Source organism: Haematobia irritans, chromosome 1, assembly GCF_050003625.1.
Source record: "Haematobia irritans isolate KBUSLIRL chromosome 1, ASM5000362v1, whole genome shotgun sequence".
NCBI classification, from domain to species: domain Eukaryota; kingdom Metazoa; phylum Arthropoda; class Insecta; order Diptera; family Muscidae; genus Haematobia; species Haematobia irritans.
In genome coordinates, this window is record NC_134397.1 from 225,880,660 (window position 1) to 225,903,218 (window position 22,559).

At 33.1% G+C, this 22,559-nt stretch overlaps 1 protein-coding gene across 1 annotated transcript in view; it reads left to right on the forward strand.

Annotated features, from left to right (window-relative positions):
- Dscam3 (Down syndrome cell adhesion molecule 3) overlaps nucleotides 1–22,559 on the forward strand; it is a 317,456-nt gene that overhangs the window by 36,384 nt on the left and 258,513 nt on the right. The window contains exon 3 of the mRNA XM_075299301.1: nucleotides 11,659–11,801. Coding sequence (XP_075155416.1) covers nucleotides 11,659–11,801 — 143 coding nt within the window. The remainder of the gene's footprint in view (nucleotides 1–11,658; nucleotides 11,802–22,559) is intronic.

Here is a 22,559-nt window from a genome sequence, read left to right on the forward strand (position 1 = left end):
AGTCATTTATTTATAGTATAGTTAGTGATGAAAATTTATGCAACATACTTATACAAGAATAAACCTGTGTATATAAAAATTCTTATGAAATATATTCAAGAATATAATTAGACAGAAATCATTTAATAGCAAGCAGATTTCATCCAACTCTTTGTTTTAATTCACACACACACGCAAGCACACACTCTTATGTGTATGTGTATAAACCACAAAGCACATGCATCTCTCAAGTTTCAATCACGTTGATGCTGTTGCTTCAAATGTGTTTTTTATCTCTTTTTCTCTTGTTACATTGTTATTCTCTACTCTACAAGTCAACATTGTGGGAAATGATTCAAATGTACGAATACGAGTATGTGAGATCTTTTGAGTACGTGAATACTAAAGTACACTCATAAATACATCCATCACATTATGTCTGTTGAGAATTAACGAATACTCTTAACTTCTCGATGGCATTGGATTTGCTGTGTGCATGACTGTTCCTCCAACAGTGGTTTTTATGTTGAAGGGGAATTTTCTTTGTAACATTTGACAGAGACTTGGCTTTTACGTTAATGGATGTTATTTATAACAGCGAATACTAAGATGATTACAGCAATGATAGAGTTTTTATAACCTCAACCAAAGAGAGTATGATAATTTTGTTACACAGTGAAGTGTAGGGGGTCATAGTAGGGATGTAGAGGTTAGTATGGAAAGGTTTCCATCCATGACACTGATAAACATAAATCACTGTTTAGTTGATATGAAATTTCTTTGTAAAATGGTATATAAATGTTCAATTTTTTCGCATTTTAATAATTTATTTGTTTGCAGTTTTCATAGCTACTAGAGGAGGCTTTACTTAAGGTTTTATTAGAGATTTACAATAAGAGGTGTTATGTTTAATTTCCCGATATTTTAGAAACTGTTACTTTTAAGCTTTCTTTGAATTTTGCTAAGTAAAAACTAGGTCAATACCAAAAATTGAACGATAAACGATTCAAAAATGTTTTGAATTTATTAAACTAATAAATTAATTTGAATAAAATTAACTAATGAGACCCATTTTCATTTTCGTGAATACAACTGAATTGTCGCTTCTGGGGCTCGAAAATCAGTACGAATATGGACCCCATGAAAAACCTAATGCAGAAACTTATATGGAAAGCAACAACTCCATTTATTTTTATATTTTTTCATTTTATTTTTGTGGCCCGCTTGCATTATGAAAATAAATCCGAATGTCTCAAAAATGAAAACCAATTTTATTTTTGGGATTGTGCTCACGATTGCCACAATTGGTAGAATTCTACCAAAATTGGTTGATTTTTTACTGTTTGGTAGATTGGTAGAATTCTCGATGTTTTGGTAGAGTTTTCAAAATATTCTTTCCGACTAAAAGGTACTGCAATTTTCTGTATAAATAAAACGTTGATCAAATTTTCTATAGATATAAAATTTTGAGAAAATTTTCTATAGAAAAACAATTTAAAAAAGAAGAAATAAAATTTTGAGAACATTTAAAAAAAAGGAAAAGAGATATATTTGTTCAGATTTATTTCGGCAAAAGCCGGCTATCATACCCCTTTTTTCGGAAGGTTCAAGTGTGGTTCACATTGGGTTTAGTGGACTGCCCGAATTTTTTCTGATAATTGGTTGATAGTTTTGCTTTAAGTAGAGGATGTTGATGAGGAATGTGGTAATTCCGAAACGTACGTCCATCCAACCATCTTGCAGTCTTTAGGGCTTTGCCCAAATAAATTTGACAAACATTCTTTTCCTCTGTTGGCTAAGCTACTCTTGTAGTTTAGTCAACGTAATGACTTTTAAGCTGAGATCAAAACAACAAATATTCAATCCTATTTGTTCAAACCAACAATAACAAAACAAAACGAATAAAATTTGAATAAAAATTTCTATAAATTCACTATCTGCCATTAAAGACCATTGTAAGTTCCCCTTTGTTGGGAGAAAAAACGCTTTTAAACTTCGATACATTTACAATTCATAAGATATTTATACATCCAAATAATTCCCGCTTATAGGTGGGTCATTCATTCATTCGAATTTTTAAAATATTCTTATACCCTCTACCATAGAATGGGGAGTATATTAACTTTGTCATTCCGTTTGTAACACATCGAAATATTGCTCTAAGACCCCATAAAGTATATATATTCTGGGTCGTGGTGAAATTCTGAGTCGATCTAAGCATGTCCATCCGTCCGTCTGTTGAAATCACGCTAATGTCCGAACGAAACAAGCTATCGACTTGAAACTTGGCACAAGTACTTGTTATTGATGTAGGTCAGATGGTATTCCAAATGGGCCATATCGGACCACTTTTACGTATAACCCCCATATAAACCGACGCTCAAATTTGCTTGCGGAGGCTCTTGAAAGAGCAAAATTCATCATATCCGGCTGACATTTGGTACATGGTGTTAGTATATGGTATCTAACAACCATGCAAAAATTGGTCCACATCGGTCCATAATTATATATACCCCGCATATAAACCGATCGGCAGATTTGGCTTGCGGAGCCTCTAAGAGAAGCAAATTTCATCCCATCAGGCTGAAATTTAGTACATGTTGTAAATATATGGTCTCTAACAGCTATGCAAAAATTGGTCGAAATCGGTCCATAATTAAATATAGCCCCCATATAAACCGATACGCATATTTGGCTTGCGGAGCCTCTAAGAGAAGCACATTTCATCCGATCCGGCTGAAATTTGGTACATGTTGTTAGCATATGGTACTTAACAACCATGCAAAAATTGGTCGAAATAGGTTCATAAATATATATAGCCCCTATATAAACCGATCCCCAGAGTTGACCTCCGGAGCCCCTTGGAAGAGCAAAATTCACCCGATTCTGTTGAAATTTGGTACGTGATGTTAGTATATAGTATCCAACAACCATGCAGGAATTGGTTCATATCAGTCCATAATTATATATAGCCCCCATTTAAACCGATCCCCAGATTTGACCTCCGGTGCCTTCTGGAGAAGCAAAATTCATCCGATCTGGTTGAAATTTGGTACGTGGTGGTAGTATATGATATTTATCAACCATGCTGAAAGTGGTCCATATCAGTCCATAATCATATATAGCCCCCATATAAACCGATCCCGAGATTTGCTTTTTGGAGCCTCTTGGAGGAGCAAATTTCATCCGAGTCAGTTGAAATTTGGTACATTGTGCTAGTATATGGCCGATAACAACCATGCCTAACTAGGTCCATATCGGTCTATAGTTATATATAGCCCTTATAAAGGGTGATTTGTTAAGAGCTTGATAACTTTTTTTTTAAAAAAAACGCATAAAATTTGCAAAATCTCATCGGTTCTTTATTTGAAACGTTAGATTGGTCTATGACATTTACTTTTTGAAGATAATTTCATTTAAATGTTGACCGCGGCTGCGTCTTAGGTGGTCCATTCGGAAAGTCCAATTTTGGGCAACTTTTTCGAGCATTTCGGCCGGAATAGCCCGAATTTCTTCGGAAATGTTGTCTTCCAAAGCTGGAATAGTTGCTGGCTTATTTCTGTAGACTTTAGACTTGACGTAGCCCCACAAAAAATAGTCTAAAGGCGTCAAATCGCATGATCTTGGTGGCCAACTTACCGGTCCATTTCTTGAGATGAATTGTTCTCCGAAGTTTTCCCTCAAAATGGCCATAGAATCGCGAGCTGTGTGGCATGTAGCGCCATCTTGTTGAAACCACATGTCAACCAAGTTCAGTTCTTCCATTTTTGGCAACAAAAAGTTTGTTAGCATCGAACGATAGCGATCGCCATTCACCGTAACGTTGCGTCCAACAGCATCTTTGAAAAAATACGGTCCAATGATTCCACCAGCGTACAAACCACACCAAACAGTGCATTTTTCGGGATGCATGGGCAGTTCTTGAACGGCTTCTGGTTGCTCTTCACTCCAAATGCGGCAATTTTGCTTATTTACGTAGCCATTCAACCAGAAATGAGCCTCATCGCTGAACAAAATTTGTCGATAACAAGTATGTACGGCCGTAAGTTCGGCCAGGCCGAAGCTTATGTACCCTCCATCATGGATTGCATAGAAACTTTTTCTAAACACTGCCATCCACAATCGAATTACTTAAGTTGCGGTAACGCTTGCCGATGGCAAGGTATCTTAAAACCTCCTAACACCATCTTCTAAATTGTATGTAAGTCCATACGTGGTATATATTAAATCAAAAAAGATCGATCCAATACGTATATAATTCAGTTTGACAAAGTAGACATAACATTTTGACAAAATTTTCTACAGAAATAAAATTTTAACAAAATTTTCTATAGAAATAGACTTTTGACAAAATATTCTATAGAAATAAAATATTGGTAGATTATTTTTGGCTCGAGTGGCAATCATGATTATGAACCGAATAAAATTTGAACAAAATTTTCTCTAGAAATAAAATTTTGACAACATTTTCTATAGAAATAAAATTTTGACAAAATTTTCTATATAAATAAAATTTTGGTAGATTAATTTTGGCTCTAGTGGTAACCATGGTTATGAACCGATATGGACCAATTTTTGAGTGATTGGACCAATTGTTGTATGGTTGTTAGCGACCATATACTAACACCACGTTCCTAATTTGAACCGGATCGGATGAATTTTGCTCCTCCAAGAGGCTCCGGAGGTCAAATCTGGAGAACGTTTTATATGGGGGCTATATATAATTATGGAACGATCTGAACCAATTCTGGCACGGTTGTTAAAGATCATATACTAACACCATGTTCAAAATTACAACCGGATTGGGTGAAATTTGCTTCTCTTGGAGACTTCGCAAGCCAAATCTGGGGATCGGCTTATATGGGGGCTATATATAATTATGAACCGATGTGGACCAATTTTTGCATGGTTATTAGAGACCATATAACAATACCAAGTACCAAATTTCAGCCGGATCGGATGCAATTTGCTTCTCTTTGGGGCTTCGCAAGCCAAATCTGGAGATCGGTTTATATGGGGTCCATATATAATTATGGACCGATGTGGACCAATTTTTGCATGGTTATTAGAGACCATATACCAACATCATGTACCAAATTTCAGCCGGATCGGATGAAATTTGCTTCTCTTTGAGGCTCCGCAAGCCAAATCTGGGGATCGGTTTATATGGGGGCTATATATAATTATGGACCGATGTGCACCAATTTTTGCATGATTGTTAGAGACCATCTACCAACACCATGTACCAAATTTCAGCCGGATCGGATGAAATATGCTTCTCTTAGAGGCTCCACAAGCCAAATCTGGGGATCGGTTTATATGGGGGCTATATATAATTATGGACCGATGTGGACCAATTTTTGCACGATTGTTAGAGACCATCTACCAACACCATGTACCAAATTTCAGCCGGATCGGATGAAATATGCTTCTCTTAGAGGCTCCACAAGCCAAATCTGGGGATCGGTTTATATGGGGGCTATATATAATTATGGACCGATGTGGACCAATTTTTGCATGATTGTTAGAGACCATCTACCAACACCATGTACCAAATTTCAGCCGGATCGGATGAAATATGCTTCTCTTAGAGGCTCCACAAGCCAAATCTGGGGATCGGTTTATATGGGGGCTATATATAATTATGGACCGATGTGGACCAATTTTTGCATGGTTGTTAGAGACCATATACCAACACCATATACCAAATTTCAGCCGGATCGGATGAAATATGCTTCTGTTAGAGGCTCCACAAGCCAAATCTGAGGGTCCCTTTATATGGGGGCTATACGTAAAAGTGGACCGATATGGCCCATTTTCAATACCATCCGACCTACATCGATAACAACTACTTGTGCCAAGTTTCAAGTCGATAGCTTGTTTCGTTCGGAAGTTAGCGTGATTTCAACAGACGGACGGACGGACGGACGGACGGACGGACGGACGGACGGACGGACGGACATGCTTAGATCGACTCAGAATTTCACCACGACCCAGAATATATATACTTTATGGGGTCTTAGAGCAATATTTCGATGTGTTACAAACGGAATGACAAAGTTAATATACCCCCATCCTATGATGGAGGGTATAAAAAAGCGGATTTTCTGCCAACTTTTCTAGGGCCCATTCAATGATTTGCAAGCGTTGCTCGTTAGTAAGTCTATTCATGATGAAATGTCAAAGCATACTGAGCATCTTTCACTTTGACACCATGTCTGAAATCCCACGTGATCTGTCAAATACTAATGCATGAAAATCCTAACCTCAAAAGAATCACCCTTTATAAATCGATCCCCAATCACACACAAATTAGACCATATCAAGTTCATTTGGTTTAATTTGGTAAAATTGTGGTAAAATTATTAAAATTTTGGTACATTATTTTTTCTGATGAGTTGCAACTGTGATTGTGCTTCAAGAGGGTTATTTTTTTGTTTTCTAGAATTTCGCAATGGTTGAAACTTTACACACTTTTGTTGTTCCGAGTACTATTGTATCGCAGCATATTTGTTTTTTCTTCTATGGACAGAGCCCAACGAAGGATAACGCGATTTCCCAGAAATTCGTACTCAGTATCATATATTTAATTTTTTATTAAAATTTCATATCCAGTTAGGGTTCATTTTCACATGCTCTTTTAAATCAAAAGTGAAAAGGAGCCCTAATTTTTTTATTGGGGATCGATTTTCATACTTCAATTACATTTTGTTGGGGCTCATATTTATTATGAAGCGTTTGGATTCTGGGGCGTATTTTCTGGGACCTATTTTCTTACTGTCTGAATCAATGAGGCAATACCACACATCTATTGTTGAAACGTCTTTTGTGCTGTTTATGGTCTGGCTGGATCAGAAATTCGTACTCAGTACAGTATCATATATATAATTTTTTAGTAAAACTTCATATCAAGTTAGGCTTCATTTTCACATGCTCTTTTAAATCAAAAGTGAAAAGGAGCCCTAATTTTTTATTGGGGGTCGATTTTCATACTACAAGTACATTTTTTGTTGGGGCTCATATTCATTATGAAGCGTTTGGGTTCTGGGGCTTATTTTCTGGGACCTATTTTCTTACTGCCTGAATCAATGAAGCAATACCACACATCTGTTGTTGAAACGTCTTTTGTGCTGTTTATGGTCTGGCTGGATCAAAATCAAAAAATGCTCCCAGCAATTGTATATTTTATTTTATCAATATTTTTATTACACTTTTATTTCTTATTATTTAATTTTTTCAATTTGAAAAACATTTTTTCGCTTCGACCGGCGGTTGATCCTGGGTTAGCTGGCACAATAACACAATGCCGTAGTACACTAGGTCACAAACGCCATTAAACATGAAACGTCAATTAGAATGTTTGTGATATGATCGTACAATGACACCAATGCATAACATTCTAACTACTCCTCGAGATGCTCTCAGCGGTTAATCTTTTTTATTAAATTAAAAAATATATAGTTTTTTATGTAAAACAGTTTTTTTTTTGTTTGTTATGTTCGATGTATATTTTTTTCCATTTAAGTTCAATAAAAATTGCACATTTTCGTAATTTCCAAAACCTTCTCAAAAGAACTTACATGGAACTGAAAAAGTTAACAGGGACAGGCCCAAATTCTCGCGGGGATGAAATTTTAAATTATATCTTTATTATTTTTTATTCATAGTCAATTCTTTTTTGCGACATTTTTTAGTTAAAATGTCCTTATTTTAATGAAAATATCTGAGAGGGATTAGTTTGAATAACACCGTTTTGCTTGAGCTTATTCCTAACTTATAACAAAAACAAGTATATACAGCAGTAAGTTCGACCGGGCCGAATCTTAAATACACACCACCATGATCCAAATATTAGGGTTTCCTTTGAAATTTCAGGAGGGCTTGAGGACTTGGGGACTTGGGGACACTTCCCGAAGATAAATTTAAAGATTTCACCTATGAGGACTATATCAGATTCTGGATTTATAAGAACCATTTTTGTTTGAGTTTTAGAGGAATCATTAACATCTCTTGTAAGTGTGCAAGAAAATTATAAAATAACGTCTTGATTTGAAATCTTAAATCTGTAGATTTTCACCCGAGAAGTAAAATCTGGAAATTTTACATTGAGTTTCAAGCAATTTTCATGATCAGTGCGCCTTCTATACCTTCAAGAAGTGAAGTCGGTCTATATGGAGGCTTTACCAAATCGACCGATAAAAACTTAACTTAACTTAAAACGATACACGTTTTTGTGAGCCTAAACTACCAGAATATTTACAATTTCAGGCAAATCGGATAAAAACTACGGTTTCTAGAAACCCAAGGAGTTAAATCGGGAGATCGTTCTTATGGGGGCTATACTAAAATATGGGCCGATACTCACCGTTTTCGGCACACCTCTTTATGGCCCGAAAATACCTCTAGATTTCCAATTTCAGGCAAATTGGATAAAAACTTCGGATTCTAGAAGCCCAAGAAGTAAAATCGGGAGATCGGTCTATATGGGGCCTATACCAAAACATGGACCTATACTCACCATTTTCGGCACACCTCTTTATGGTCCTAAAATACCTCTAGATTTCCAATTTCAGACAAATTGTATATAAACAACTACGGATTCTATAAACCCAAGCTGTAATATCGGGAGATCGGTCCATATGGGGGCTATACCAAAACATGGAACGATACGGACCATTTTCGGCACACCTTTTGATGGTCCTCAAGTACCTCTAGATTTTCAATTTCAGGCAAATTGGATAAAAACTACGGTTTCTACACAGAAAAAAAGTGTCTTGTAAATTTAAGGACCATTTTAACTTCCACATAGTTCAACAAATTTACTCTAATATAGTTCATTTTTCGTAACCACAACGAAAATTAACTTAGCTAAAGGAAAACTTATAAAAATTCAGTAAATGTTTTTTAGTTCACTAACTACGAAATGGGAAGGATTTTTCCTTAAATAAATTTCCAACACAGTAGTTAATGCATCGTTGATTCTATTATAAATATACATGGGCAATATAAAAATCTTACTACGAAATGTGGACAATTTACTAAGAAAAAATTTTGTATGGAAAAAAATTTTTGTAGTAAAAATTAACTTAACGACATTACCGATTCGTACGATGGCTACCTACAGATTATTTCCCTTTTTACTATATGTTGGAGTGTTTTTACTCACATTGAAAATTTTAGATAAAGTAGAATAAAAAGTAGTTAATATAATCCTTGACGGGTGTATATAATTTTATATAGATTCCTCATAGATTTGGTATATATTTAACCTTAACTTATAGATAGAATTCCAACTAATCAATAAACGTGCTACTGGATAATGTGAGTGCATCATGTGAGGGAGTTTTTAGAGACATTTTGTGTATATCTCGTATGATTGTTTGTGTTTGTTATTGCGTCATTTATGCTGTTGTTGGTTGTTTTGATTCTAGAGACAATGGAATGTTCCTTGTGTGTTGTTGGTATCTTTTGTGGTGAGAGTTGTTTTCTTGCAATAGCGAGATCAGAAAGGGATCGCGTGTGTGTGTGGAGTTGTTTTTCTTTACGTTTTATTGTTGCATTCAGTTATGTTGATGCATTTATGAAGTGCACACGTGGATTTAATTTTGCAAAATTGTACGTGCGGTATTGGTGTTTATTAATGAAAATACATTTATTCGAAACATTTTAGAAACTGAGAAGTGAATGTGATGTTACAGAAATCAAAAACGCTTTTTATTGATTAAAAAAAAAAAACAAATAATAGATTAAGGAACTGTATATTTCTGTTAATAGTTTAAAATTAGTGCGGATTTTTAATTGATTTACATAAAAAATATACAACATGAGTGGTAATAGCATGATCTATATTTATTTTTTTTTTTAGCCTCTAAACTCGAACTTAATATCCAACTTAAATACTAAATGCTATACTGACAAGTGGAAATTATGTCTAATTTTATAATATTTTTTATTTCAAATATATTCTGAGAATAATTTCAAAAACGTCCCATTAGTCCATGGATATGATTCCAATACCTACAGGATGGATTTTTCAATGTGGTAAGTTTTTCTATAAACGGTATTTTGTCCGTTTTTAATAAAACCAAAATTTCAATTTATTAAAAATAATTTTTTTCACTTGCAGTTAGACAGGTCTTGTAATGGTAATTTTTTTTAATATTCTTACTGTTTAATGCTAATTAAGCTGATATCCTTATTGGCTCTAAGAAATACTCTTGAAAACCGTAAGTTAAAAATCAATATGAACGATAGAATTAATTAATTAATAATATGTTTCTTATATTTTGTATAACTTTGCAATTTCAGACGTTTAAAAGACAAATCCGCCCAACAAAAGTTAGCCAAAATCGATGAAATTGGACAACAATTCAATGAATATAGCAACTTATGCCACATATATCTTTCATATGGATAGAAAACATGGACATTTAAATTAATTAGTCCTAATAACATAGAATATTACTCTTTTGAAGAAGCAATTACTAACTACCGACAAGTAACTGCATCCAACGCACGAATAAAAATATTTCCTTTATTGTATATCATAAGCCATAGTTTTGTGTAATATAATAATAATTTTTTGAAATAAAATACTGGTGGTTACAGAAAATTGACTTGTTTTGTACGAAAAATTTCTTAGTTGTATACAGGCTTATTGTACCTTTGATTCCTCAATTTCTCTACTTTTTTGAAAATTATACTGACAAACAGTTTATTTCAAACCAATTTCTTAATACAGGTTTCCCAAAAAATTGTTCATTTTTCCGGATAGCAGGAATATTTTGAATGAGTTTAAGTATATTCTTCCCACAGCATAGTAATAATGAACTAAAATACGATGCATTACATGAACTAATTTATAAGAAAATCATGAACTTATCTAGATGAAAAAAATCTTTGGCGCCAAATCATGGTCATTCTTATTATGGGTTAGTTAATTTTTCATAAAAAATTGTAAACTTTTTTTTCGGTGTATAAGCCCAAGAGCCAAAATCGGGAGGTCGGTTGATATGGGGACCATACCAAAACATGGACCGATGCTCACCATTTTTGGCACACCACTTTATGGTTCTAAGGTACCTCTCGATTTCCAATTTCAGGTAAATTGAATAAAAACTGCGTTTTCTATAAGCCCAAGAAGTAAAATCGGGAGATCGGCCTATATGGGGGCTATACCAAAACATGGACCGATTCTCACCATTTTTGGCACACCTCAGGCAAATTGGATAAAAACTACGATTTCTATAAGCCCAAGGTCCCAAATCGGGAGGTAGGTTTATATGGGGACTATATCAAAACCTGGACCGATATAGCCCATCTTCGAACTTGATCTGCCTGCACACAAAAGACGAGTTTGTGCAAAATTTGCTCCATTATTGAAGACTGTAGCGTGATTACAACAGACAGACAGACGGACATGGTTATATATCGTCTTAGAATTTCTCCCTGATCAAGAATATATATACTTTATATAGTCGGAAATCGATATTTCGATGTGTTACAAACGGAATGACAAACTTATTATACCCCCGTCACCATTCTATGGTGGTGGGTATAATGATGGATAATCTCTTAGTTTTAATGCTGTTTATGTCTTTCTTCTTATTAGAGAATGTGTTTTCTACTTTTTTAAGCAAAATTTCCATTTTTATATTTATATCCTTCATTTTGTTACAGGAAAATTTCTGGCAATGGCACTTTATACTTTCCACCATTTTTGGCTCAGTACTATCGTTCGGATGTGCATGAGACTATGTATCGATGCCGTGCTACAAATGAAGTTGGAACCATACTCAGTCGTAATGTTCACGTACAAGCAGGTAAATAAAAATTTCCTCTTTACCACATTTTACGGTGCGGTATGTTTAACTTATATGACTTATAAATGTAGACCAATTTTGCAAAAACGAAAATCCATTAGTAGGGTTAATTAATAAGTAAAAGAAGTAAAAGTAATAATATGTTGGACCGAAATAAATATTATGAATACTGGTAAAGAGCTATTATTCCATACACCGCAACAGATAAAAAATGGATGTGTATCTTCTGCCACTTTAATTAAAATTTAGTCTACATGAACTTGATGGCTCAATGTTACATCCCTTAAATAGTTTATATTTGCGAAATATTTTTTTTTTGCAGTAAATTTTACTGACAATATACCATAGAAAGTTTGAAAATCTATTGATTGAGTTTCATGGATTTTTGGGGAAAATTTCTAGGTTGATGTTTGTGAGTATGTGTATGTACTTGTGTTACTTACTACATCAATGCTTCAACAACTAACTTACTTTCGTATAGAGAAGAATGTTTATTTTTCGCAGTTAAACGGAAGACGAAAATACCTAAGTGTTGCTTGGAGATATTGGTTCAAGTCCACTGAATAAAAGCATGCCCGGATCCAAAGAATTTGTCTTTACACTAATGATTTTGGTATTGATTTCGAGAAGCAAATTTGAATCCACATGTTTTTTCAGCTTCTTTCTTCATGTGCTACCAACTTCCTTTAAAAAACGTGCTAATGACAACTTAAACTCCCAAATTCAGACTCAAATTCAAGTAGAAATTATGCTATGTTTCAAGTAAAAATTATTATCTTTAAAATAAGGTGTTGGAAAACATCTCCTATTTTTTAACGATTTTTTGCTTTGTTGTGAAGATAAAACAAGTAAGGAAAGTCTTAAGTAGGGCGGGGCCGGCTATATTATATCCTGCACCACTTTTTAGATCTATATTTTCGATACCATATCACATTCAATGTATTGGGGGCTATATATAAAGGTTTGTCCCAAATACATACATTTAAATATCACTCCATCTGGACAGAATTTGATAGACTTCTACAAAATCTATAGACTCAAAATTTAAGTCGGCTAATGCTTTAGGGTGGAACACAATGTTAGTAAAAAAACAAGTAAGGAAAGTCTAAAGTCGGGCGGGGCCGACAATATTATACCCTGCACCACTTTGTAGATCTAAATTTTCGATACCATATCACATCCGTCAAATGTGTTGGGTGCTATATATAAAGGTTTGTCCCAAATACATTCATTTAAATATCACTCGATCTGGACAGAATTTGATAGACTTCTACAAAATCTATATACTCAAATTTTAAGTCGACTAATGCACTAGGGTGGAACACAATGTTAGTAAAAACAAGGAATATGTTGGTATTTTGACCATTTTTGTCGAAATCAGAAAAACATATATATGGGAGCTATATCTAAATCTGAACCGATTTCAATCAAATTTGGCACACATGGCTATATTACTAATTGTACTCCTAGTGCAAAATTTCAAGCAAATCGGTATAAAACTCTGGCTTCTGGGTCCATATTAGTGCATATCGGGCGAAAGATATATATGGGAGCCATATCTAAATCTTAACCGATTTCTTTCAAAATCAATAGGGTTCTATTCTGACCCAAACTAGGAACATGTGCCAAATTTGAAGGCGATTGGACTTAAATTTCGACCTAGACTTTGATCACAAAAATGTGTTCGCAGACAGACGGACATGGTTATATCGACTCAAGGACCCATCCTGAGCATTATTGCCAAAGACATCATGTGTCTATCTCGTCTCCTTCTGGGTGTTACAAACATATGCACTAACTTATAATACCCTGTTCCACAGTGTGGCGCATGGTATTATAATGGAAGTAGCCAATTGGCGCTTTAAAAATATATCCACACAAAGAAAATTTCATTAAAATTTTTTACTACCAGTATATGCCCAAAGGTGAAACATAATATGTTTGAACAATACAAAAAATGTTTTGTTTGGACCAATCCTGAAAATATATATGCTTGAAGCAAAATGTGTTTGGGGTATATGTTACAGAAGCGATTTATTTTGAGGGTGTACGGCGGGTGGGGTAGGACTTCCCTTTTACGTAAATGGGAAAAAGTACACAGAACAAGTATATACACGGAAAAAAATCCGTTGTTAAACTAACGCTAAATTTAACTTATTTGTATTGCAATACAATTATTTGTTATACCCACCACCATAGAATGGTGACGGGGGTATAATAAGTTTGTCATTCCGTTTGCAACATATCGAAATATCGATTTTCGACTATATAGTTAAAGTATATATATTATTGATCAGGGAGAAATTCTAAGACGATATAGCCATGTCCTTCTGTCTGTCTGTCTGTCTGTCTGTTGTAATCACGCTACAGTCTTTAGTAATGAAGCAATCGTGCTGAAATTGTGCACAAACTCGTCTTTTGTCTGCAGGCAGTTCAACTTCGAAGATAGGCTATGTCGGTGTAGGTTTTTATATAGTCCCCATATAAACCGACCTCCCGATTTGGGGGTTGGACTTTAAAAACCGTAAAATTTGCCTGAAATTGGAAATCTAGAGGTATTCTAGAACCAAAAGTAGCGAGTATCGGTCCATGTGTTGGTATAGCCCCCATATAAACCGATCTCCTTATTTTACTTATTGGGCTTATAGAATCCGTAGTTTTTATGCCTTTTGCCTGAAATTGGAAATTTTAAGGTATTTTAAGACCACAAATACGTGTGCCGAATAATTGGTATATCCCCCATATAGACTGATCTCCCGATTTTATTTCTTGGGCTTATAGGCTACGCTTTTTATCCAATTTGTACGAAATTGGTAATATGGAGGTTTTTAAGACTAACATATACTAACTCCAGGTACTAATTTCCAACCAGATGGAATTTTACTCCTCCAAGGGGTTCCGCAAGACAAATTTATTCGGGGGCTATATGTAAAAGTGGTCCGGTATGGTCCATCTACAATACCTTCTGATCGACATCTATAAGAAATACTTTTTCCTATTTTCAAATTGATAGCTTGTTTCGTTTGGAAGCTAGCGTGATTTCAACAGACAGACGGATGGACGGACGTCGCTAGATCTACTCAGAATCAGAGAACGAAGCCGTAGATTTACGCCTCTAATTTTAGCCGCCTCTGACGATTTTTTTTGGCAGTCCCGACTTAAATTTAGCCGCCGATTAATCAAAAATGTTGATTTTAATCTGAAAAACGTTGTTTTGCCAAAAACTTAACATAGCTCAGAAAATTTTATAAAATGTAAATTTGATTGTACGATTGTTTGTACAACTAACCTCATTACCATTTGAATGACTTCAAATTGATTTTTTAATGGATAACTGACCACCGCCGAATAGACAAATTTATAACGGCTTAACCATCAAGCCGCCCCCGGAAGCAAAAATTTTCTGTTAGCTGCCGTTGAAAAAAAAAAACCTGTCGGTTTCATTCTCTGCTCAGAATTTTACCACGACCCCGAAAAAATATACATTATGAGGTCTGAGAGCGATATTTGGATGTGTTGCAAACGGTAAATATACCCCCCATTCTGTGGTAGAGGGTATAAAAAGACACATATTTTATGGAGATATCGTACAAATATTCGTACTATGTTTTAATCCATTGTTTCGGGTTTCAAACCTTAACGTTAACATGGACTGCTGTACACACTATTCGTAACACAAATTTGTGGTGCAAAAATACCTGTAGATTTCCAACGTTATTCAACTACAGTTTTGAGAAGCCCGAAAAGTCAAATCGGGAGATGGATCTATTTGAGGGCTCTACGAATGCATGGACTGATACGCATCACACAATTGTTCGGATATCAATTTTTAGGAAAATCGGATAATATAAGGGTTTCTAGAAGCTCAAGAAGTTAAATCGGAATATCGGTCTATACCAAAACATGAACCGTTACACACCCTATTCGGCACAACAGAAATAACTTTAGATTTCAATTATCAAGAAAATCGCATGAGAATTGCATTTTCAAGAAGCGCAAGAAGCAAGCAAGTTATATCAAAACAACCATTTGTAGTATAAAAATTCCTTTAGAATTAAATTTTCAACAATATCGGATAAAAATTGCGGTGTCTTGATGTTCGAGACCCCAAATTTGAGGATTTGTTTTGTAAGGGGACTGTATCAATTAACAATATCTTTGTCATTGAATGGTGTAGCGTTATCATTACTGACCGACATATAAAAATCGCTTAGAATATTTTTATATTTTGACTTCTTGCTTATAAAAATGCAAATTTATTATATGTGTCAACTATAGAAATGTGTATTAGGTCCTTTTGTATTCAAACTGGTCTTATATACCTTAATATGCCATAACAAAGTAAGTTTGTTTTGAGAAAAAAGGAAAAGTAGAATGCACCTGTAAGGATGTCACTTTCAAAGAAACTTTATCATTTGACTATATTTGCACATTTTATGACCTTTCCAACTACAAAAGACAATATTCTATTTGTATTAGAATTACACATATGAAATCTATAGAAAAAACGGATTCCTTTAAAATTTTCATGAGGTATAGTTTTGAAGTAGAACTTTGTTTAACAATAACAAAAGTTTCTAAGTAATGGGTGCTAAGTCCACTTACGGTGGTTTGGTGGTAAATAACTTAGATGTTTTTTATACAAAAATAACTTAAAAGTTGTTAAATATATGGACTCTATTTGAAGTTTTTAAAATTTGTAAATAATTTGTGTACAAAAAATAAAAGAAAAAAAATGAAATCGCTTGTGTGAAACTTTTTACCTATTTTAGATTAAACCAAAAAAACAAAAAAAAAAAATAAATCTATAAATTTCCTGGAATTGTGTACAATTTTGCTATTAAGAAATTCCATAAACTTTATTTTGAGAGTATACACCAATTTCCAGATGATGCTACATGTTTATGTTCGTGGCATGGTAATGATGGTATAATGTGTTTACCATTTCCTTCGTAACACATCGAAATAACGATTTCCGACTATATAAAGTATATATAATCTTGATCAGGGAGAACTTTTAAAACGATCCTACGATGTCCGTCTTTCCATAAGAATAATTGGAAATCTTGAGGTAGTTTAGGAACACAAACATAAATGCTATATATAGACCTATCCCCGAAATGTATTTCTTGATGGCATGGAATCACCAATTTTTATCCGATTTTGTCATATTTGGTGGCAAACTTCTAACATATTCTTTCCATCGTACCCTACGCTTCCTCTTATTCCGGCATATCCTGGCACCCATATGATGATCGTGCTGCATTCCAAGTATTCGTTAATTATGCTTTTATATTCCAATCACGGTTGCCACTCGAACCAAAAATAATGTACCAAAATTAGGAGAAAATTTTACCAAAAAAAGTACCAACAAAAATATGTATTTTTCAAAATTTTTTTTCTATAGAAAATTTGTAAAAATTTTATTTCTTTAGAACATTTTGTCAAAATTGAATTTCTGTAGAAAATTTTGTTAAAATTTTATTTCTATAGAAAATTTTGTTAAAATTTTATTTCCTTAGGAAATTTTGTCAAAATTTTATTTCTTTAGGAAATTTTGTCAAAATTTTATTTCTATAGAAAGGTTAGGTTAGGTTAGGTTAAAGTGGCAGCCCGATTAAATTTCAGGCTCACTTAGACTATTCAGTCCATTGTGATACCACATTTAACTAAAAGTACCTATTACATATGGGCACTTCTAGTCTTAACCACTGAACCTTCTCTATTATTTACTTTTGTGGAACCAACCAGATTGCTCCAAAAACATTAACAAACTGCTTAAGTTAACGTTTTCCAGGTCAGCCAGTAATCTAAAGCTATATGATCCTAAAATTCGCTTACGCCTTACACAAAAAGCAGGACACTCACACAAGAGGTGTTTAATTGATTCCTTTTCCTCCACGTCATGACAGCTTATACAATAGTCATTATACTTCGCACCTACAGTTTTTGCAAATTCGCCTATCAGGCAGCGACCCGTTATAGCAGATATCAGGAGTGCTATCTGACGCCTTGAGAACACTAGCATATCTAGTGTGCTCTTTTAGGTTTAAGTTTAAATGGGGCCATATTTGCTTGGTGTCGTTACAACCCTTGCAATTTTCCCATCGAATATTGGCCATCATAACAGCCTTCTCACGCAGTAAGAGCTTGCAGGTGGCCAGAGGCATACCAACAGATTCTAGTTCCCCTGGAATAGGTAAGGTAGTTCCTAGCCTTGCTAACACATCTGCTTCACAGTTCCCCGGTATGTTCCTATGACCTGGCACCCATATTAGGTGAATATTGTACTGCTCAGCCATCTCGTTGAGAGATTTGCGGCAGTCTATGGCCGTTTTTGAGTTAAGGAACACAGAGTCCAAGGATTTTATTGCAGGTTGACTGTCTGAGTATATATTAATGCCAATATTTGTTGGAACATTACTTCTCAGCCAATTCACCACCTCTCTTATTGCCAATATTTCAGCCTGAAAAACACTACAGTGATTAGGTAATCTTTTCGCTATTCGAATTTCCAGATCTTTAGAATATACTCCGAACCCCACTTGTCCATTCAATTTGGAGCCATCAGTATAGAAATCTATATATCTTTTATTCCCCGGGGTCTGTGTACACCACGCCTCACTGTTGGGAATTAGAGTTTAAAACTTTTTGTCGAAAAGTGGTTTTGCCAGGGTGTAATCCACTACGTTAGGCACATCTGGCATTACTTTGAGGACCGAACTATGACCGTACATTTTTTCCGACCATAGCGATAGCTCGCGCAACCGCACATCCGTTGTTGCAGCGGACTGTTTGGCCAAAATGTCTAAAGGTAATAGATGTAGCATGACATTAAGGGAGTCTGTTCCTGTCTTACTAAATGCGCCTGAGATACATAAGCTCGCCATACGCTGAACTTTATCTAAACAAGTCGGTTTCTGAAGTGCCGGCCACCAGACTACAACACCATATAGCATTATAGGTCTAACCCCTGCCGTGTATTGCCAATGCACAAGTTTTGGTCTTAGTCCCCACTTTTTCCCTATTGCCTTTTTGCACGAGTACAAAGCTACCGTGGCTTTTCTCGCCCTCTCTTCAATATTAAGCCTAAAATTCAGCTTCCTGTCCAAAATAACGCCAAGGTATTTTACACACTCACCAAAGGGAATTTCAGTACCCCCTAAGGAAATGGGCCTAACCGTGGGAGTTTTGCGATCTTTGCAGTACATGACTATTTCTGTCTTTGCTGGATTTACACCAAGGCCATTATCTTTCGCCCATTTCTCAGTCAACCGGAGAGCTCTCTGTATAATATCTCTGATTGTGGATGGGAATTTTCCCCTGACTGCTAGCGCCACATAATCTGCGTATTTCTATAGAAAACTTTCTCAAAATTTTATTGCTATAGAAAATTGTGTTAAAATTTAATTTTTATACAATATTTTTTTGAAATTTAACTTTTGCGGAAAATTTTGTCAAAATTTTATTTCCTTAGGAAATTTTATCAAAATTTTATTTCTATAGAAAATTTTGTCAAAATTTTATTTCTATAGAAAATTTTGTCAAAATTTTATTTTTCTAGAAAATTATATCAAAACTTTATTTCTATAGAAAATTTTGTAAAAATTTTCTTTCTATAGAAAATTTTGTTAAAATTTTATTTTCTTAGGAAATTTTATCAAAATTTTATTTCTATAGAAAATTTTGTAAAAATTTTAATTTCTCTAGAAAATTATATCAAAACTTTATTTCTACAGAAAATTTTGTAAAAATTTTCTTTCTATAGAAAATTTTGTTAAAATTTTATTTTTGTAGAAAGTTTTGTCAAAATTAAATTTTTATATTTTTCTATTGTCAAAATTTTATTTCTATAGAAATTTCGTGAAAATTTTACTACTATAGAAAAGTTTGTCAAAATTTTATTTCTGTAGAAAATTTTGTTAAAATGTTATTTCTGTAGGAAATTTTATGAAAATTGTATTACTATAGAAAAGTTTGTCGAAACATAATTTCTATAGAAAATTTTGTCAAAATTTTATTTCTGTAGAAAATTTTGTTAACATTTTATTTTTATAGAAAATTTTATTTTTATAGAAAATTTTGTTAAAATTTTATTTCTATAGGAAATTTTGTTAAAATTTTATTTTTATAGAAAATTTAGTCAACATTTTTTTATAGAAAAAATTGTCAAGATTTTATTTCCTTACGAAATTTTGTCAAAATTTTATTTTTATAGAAAACTTTCTTAAAATTTTATCTCCATAGAAAATTGTGTTAAAATTTCATTTTTATTAAAAATTTTGTAGAAATTTTACTTTTGCGGAAAATTGTGTCAAAATTTTATTTCCTTAGGAAGTTTTATCAAATTTTTTTTTCCATAGAAAATGTTCTCAAAATTTTATTTCTCTAGAAAATTATATCAAAACTTTATTTCTATAGAAAGTTTTGTAAAAATTTTTTTCTATAGAAAATTTTGTAAAAATTTTATTTTCTTAGGAAATTTTATCAAAATTTTATTTCTATAGAAAATTTTGTCAAATTTTCATTTCTCTAGAAAATTATATCAAAACTTTATTTCTATAGAAAATTTTGAAAAAATTTCTTTCTATAGAAAATTTTGGTAAAATTTTATTTTTGTAGAAAATTTCGTCAAAATTAAATTTTTATATAAATTATTGTCAAAATTTTATTTCTATAGGAAATTTTATGAAAATTGTATTACTATAGAAAAGTTTGTCACAACATAATTTCTATAGAAAATTTTATCAAAATTTTATTTCTGTAGAAAATTTTGTTAACATTTTATTTTTATAGAAAATTTTGTTAAAATTTTATTTTTATGGAAAATTTTGTTAAAATTTTATATTTATAGAGAATTTTGTCAACATTAAAAAAAATGTCAAGATTTTATTTCCTTAGGAAATTTTGTCAAAATGTCATTTCTATAGAAAATTTTGTCAAAATTTTATTTCGATAGAAAATTTTGTGAAAATTTTATTTCGATAGAAATTTTTTTTAAAATTTTAGTTCTCTAGAAAATTATATCAAAATTTTATTTCTATAGAAAATGTCAAAATTTTATTTCTATAGAAAATTGTGTTAAAATTATATTTTTTGGTAGAAAATTTTGTCAAAATTAAATTTTTTTTATCAAATTATTGTTAATATTTTATTTCTATAGAAAATTTTGTGAAAATTTTATTACTATAGAAAAGTTTGTAAAAATTTTAGTTCTATAGAAATTTTTTTCAAAATTTTATTTCTATTGGAAATCTTATGAAACTTTTATTGCTATAGAAAATTTTGTCAACATGTTATTTCTATAGGTTAGGTTAGGTTATGTGGCAGCCCGATGTATCAGGCTCATGGTGATACCACATTGGTGAACTTCTCTCTTATCACTGAGTGCTGCCCGATTCCATGTTAAGCTCAATGACAAGGGACCTTCTTTTTATAGCCGAGTCCGAACGGCGTTCCACATTCCAGTGAAACCACTTAGAGAAGCTTTGAAACCCTCAGAAATGTCCCCAGCATTACCGCTGAAAAACTTTTTGGTGTTCGGTCGTAGCAGGAATCGAATTTTCTATAGAAAATTTTGTCAACATTTTATTTTCTACAACATATTATCAAAATTTTATTTATCTAGAAAATTTTCTCAAAATTTTATTTCTATAGATAATTTTGTCAAAATTTTATTTTTATAGAAAATTTTGTCAAAATTTTATTTCTATTGAAAATTTTGTCAAAATTTTATATCCTTAGGAAATTTTATCAAAATTTTATTTCTATAGGAAATTTGTGTTGGAGAGAAATCTAGCAAAATATTAAATATCCTACCAATCTACCAAACAGTAATTTTTGTAGAATTCTACCAGTTGTGGCTACCTTGCAGGGAAGCCGCAATTTTGGAGACCGCAATTTTTATTTGACTTTCTTGAAATTGAATATGTAGAGGTACTTTAGGTCTATAACAGGATACGCTTAGTTTGGTACATGTCGGTCCATGTTTTGATATATCCCCCATATAGGTCGATATCACTATTTTAATACTTGAGAACGTGGAAGCCACAATTTCTATTCCATTTGCTCGAAATTGAAAATCTAGAGGCATGTTACATGCATTAAATGATATGCCAAGTCCATCGGTCCATGTTGGATATAGCCCCAAATATAGACCGATCTATCGCTTTTATTCATTGACGGTATGGAAGCCGCAGTTTTTATCTGATTTGCTTGAAATTTAAGTCTGGCGGTATTTTAGGGCTATACAATTTTTTACACATCTCTCAATGTTTGAGTATAGCCTCAAATATAGACCGCTTTTCAGACTTTACTTGTTTGATGGCATGGCAGCTTCAATTTCATCAAATGTCCTCTAAATGAAATGTATAAAATATATTTAAAATTTTATTTTGTTATCCAAAAGGAGCTATGTCAAATGTAGCTCTTATCAATGTCCCGATAAAACACGCTTATAGAAAATCGTCCCTTTTGATTTCTTTGGCCCACAGAAACACCAATTTTCGCAATTTATTTTGGGTGCATAAATGACACTAAATATCGTCAATATTAGTGTTAATATTGATATTCCACCCAAATGATCCATTTCATATGAAAGGCGATAGTTTCATAGACTTTGTGTGATCAGATATTTAAGATTGCCCTTAGAAAATTTTTTGAACAAATCTAAAATCGAAAGGTACTAATTTCAAATTTGACTTCGGAGCCGATATTATTTGAGATAGGATTATTATCAGTCATAGTCACTAAAATTCT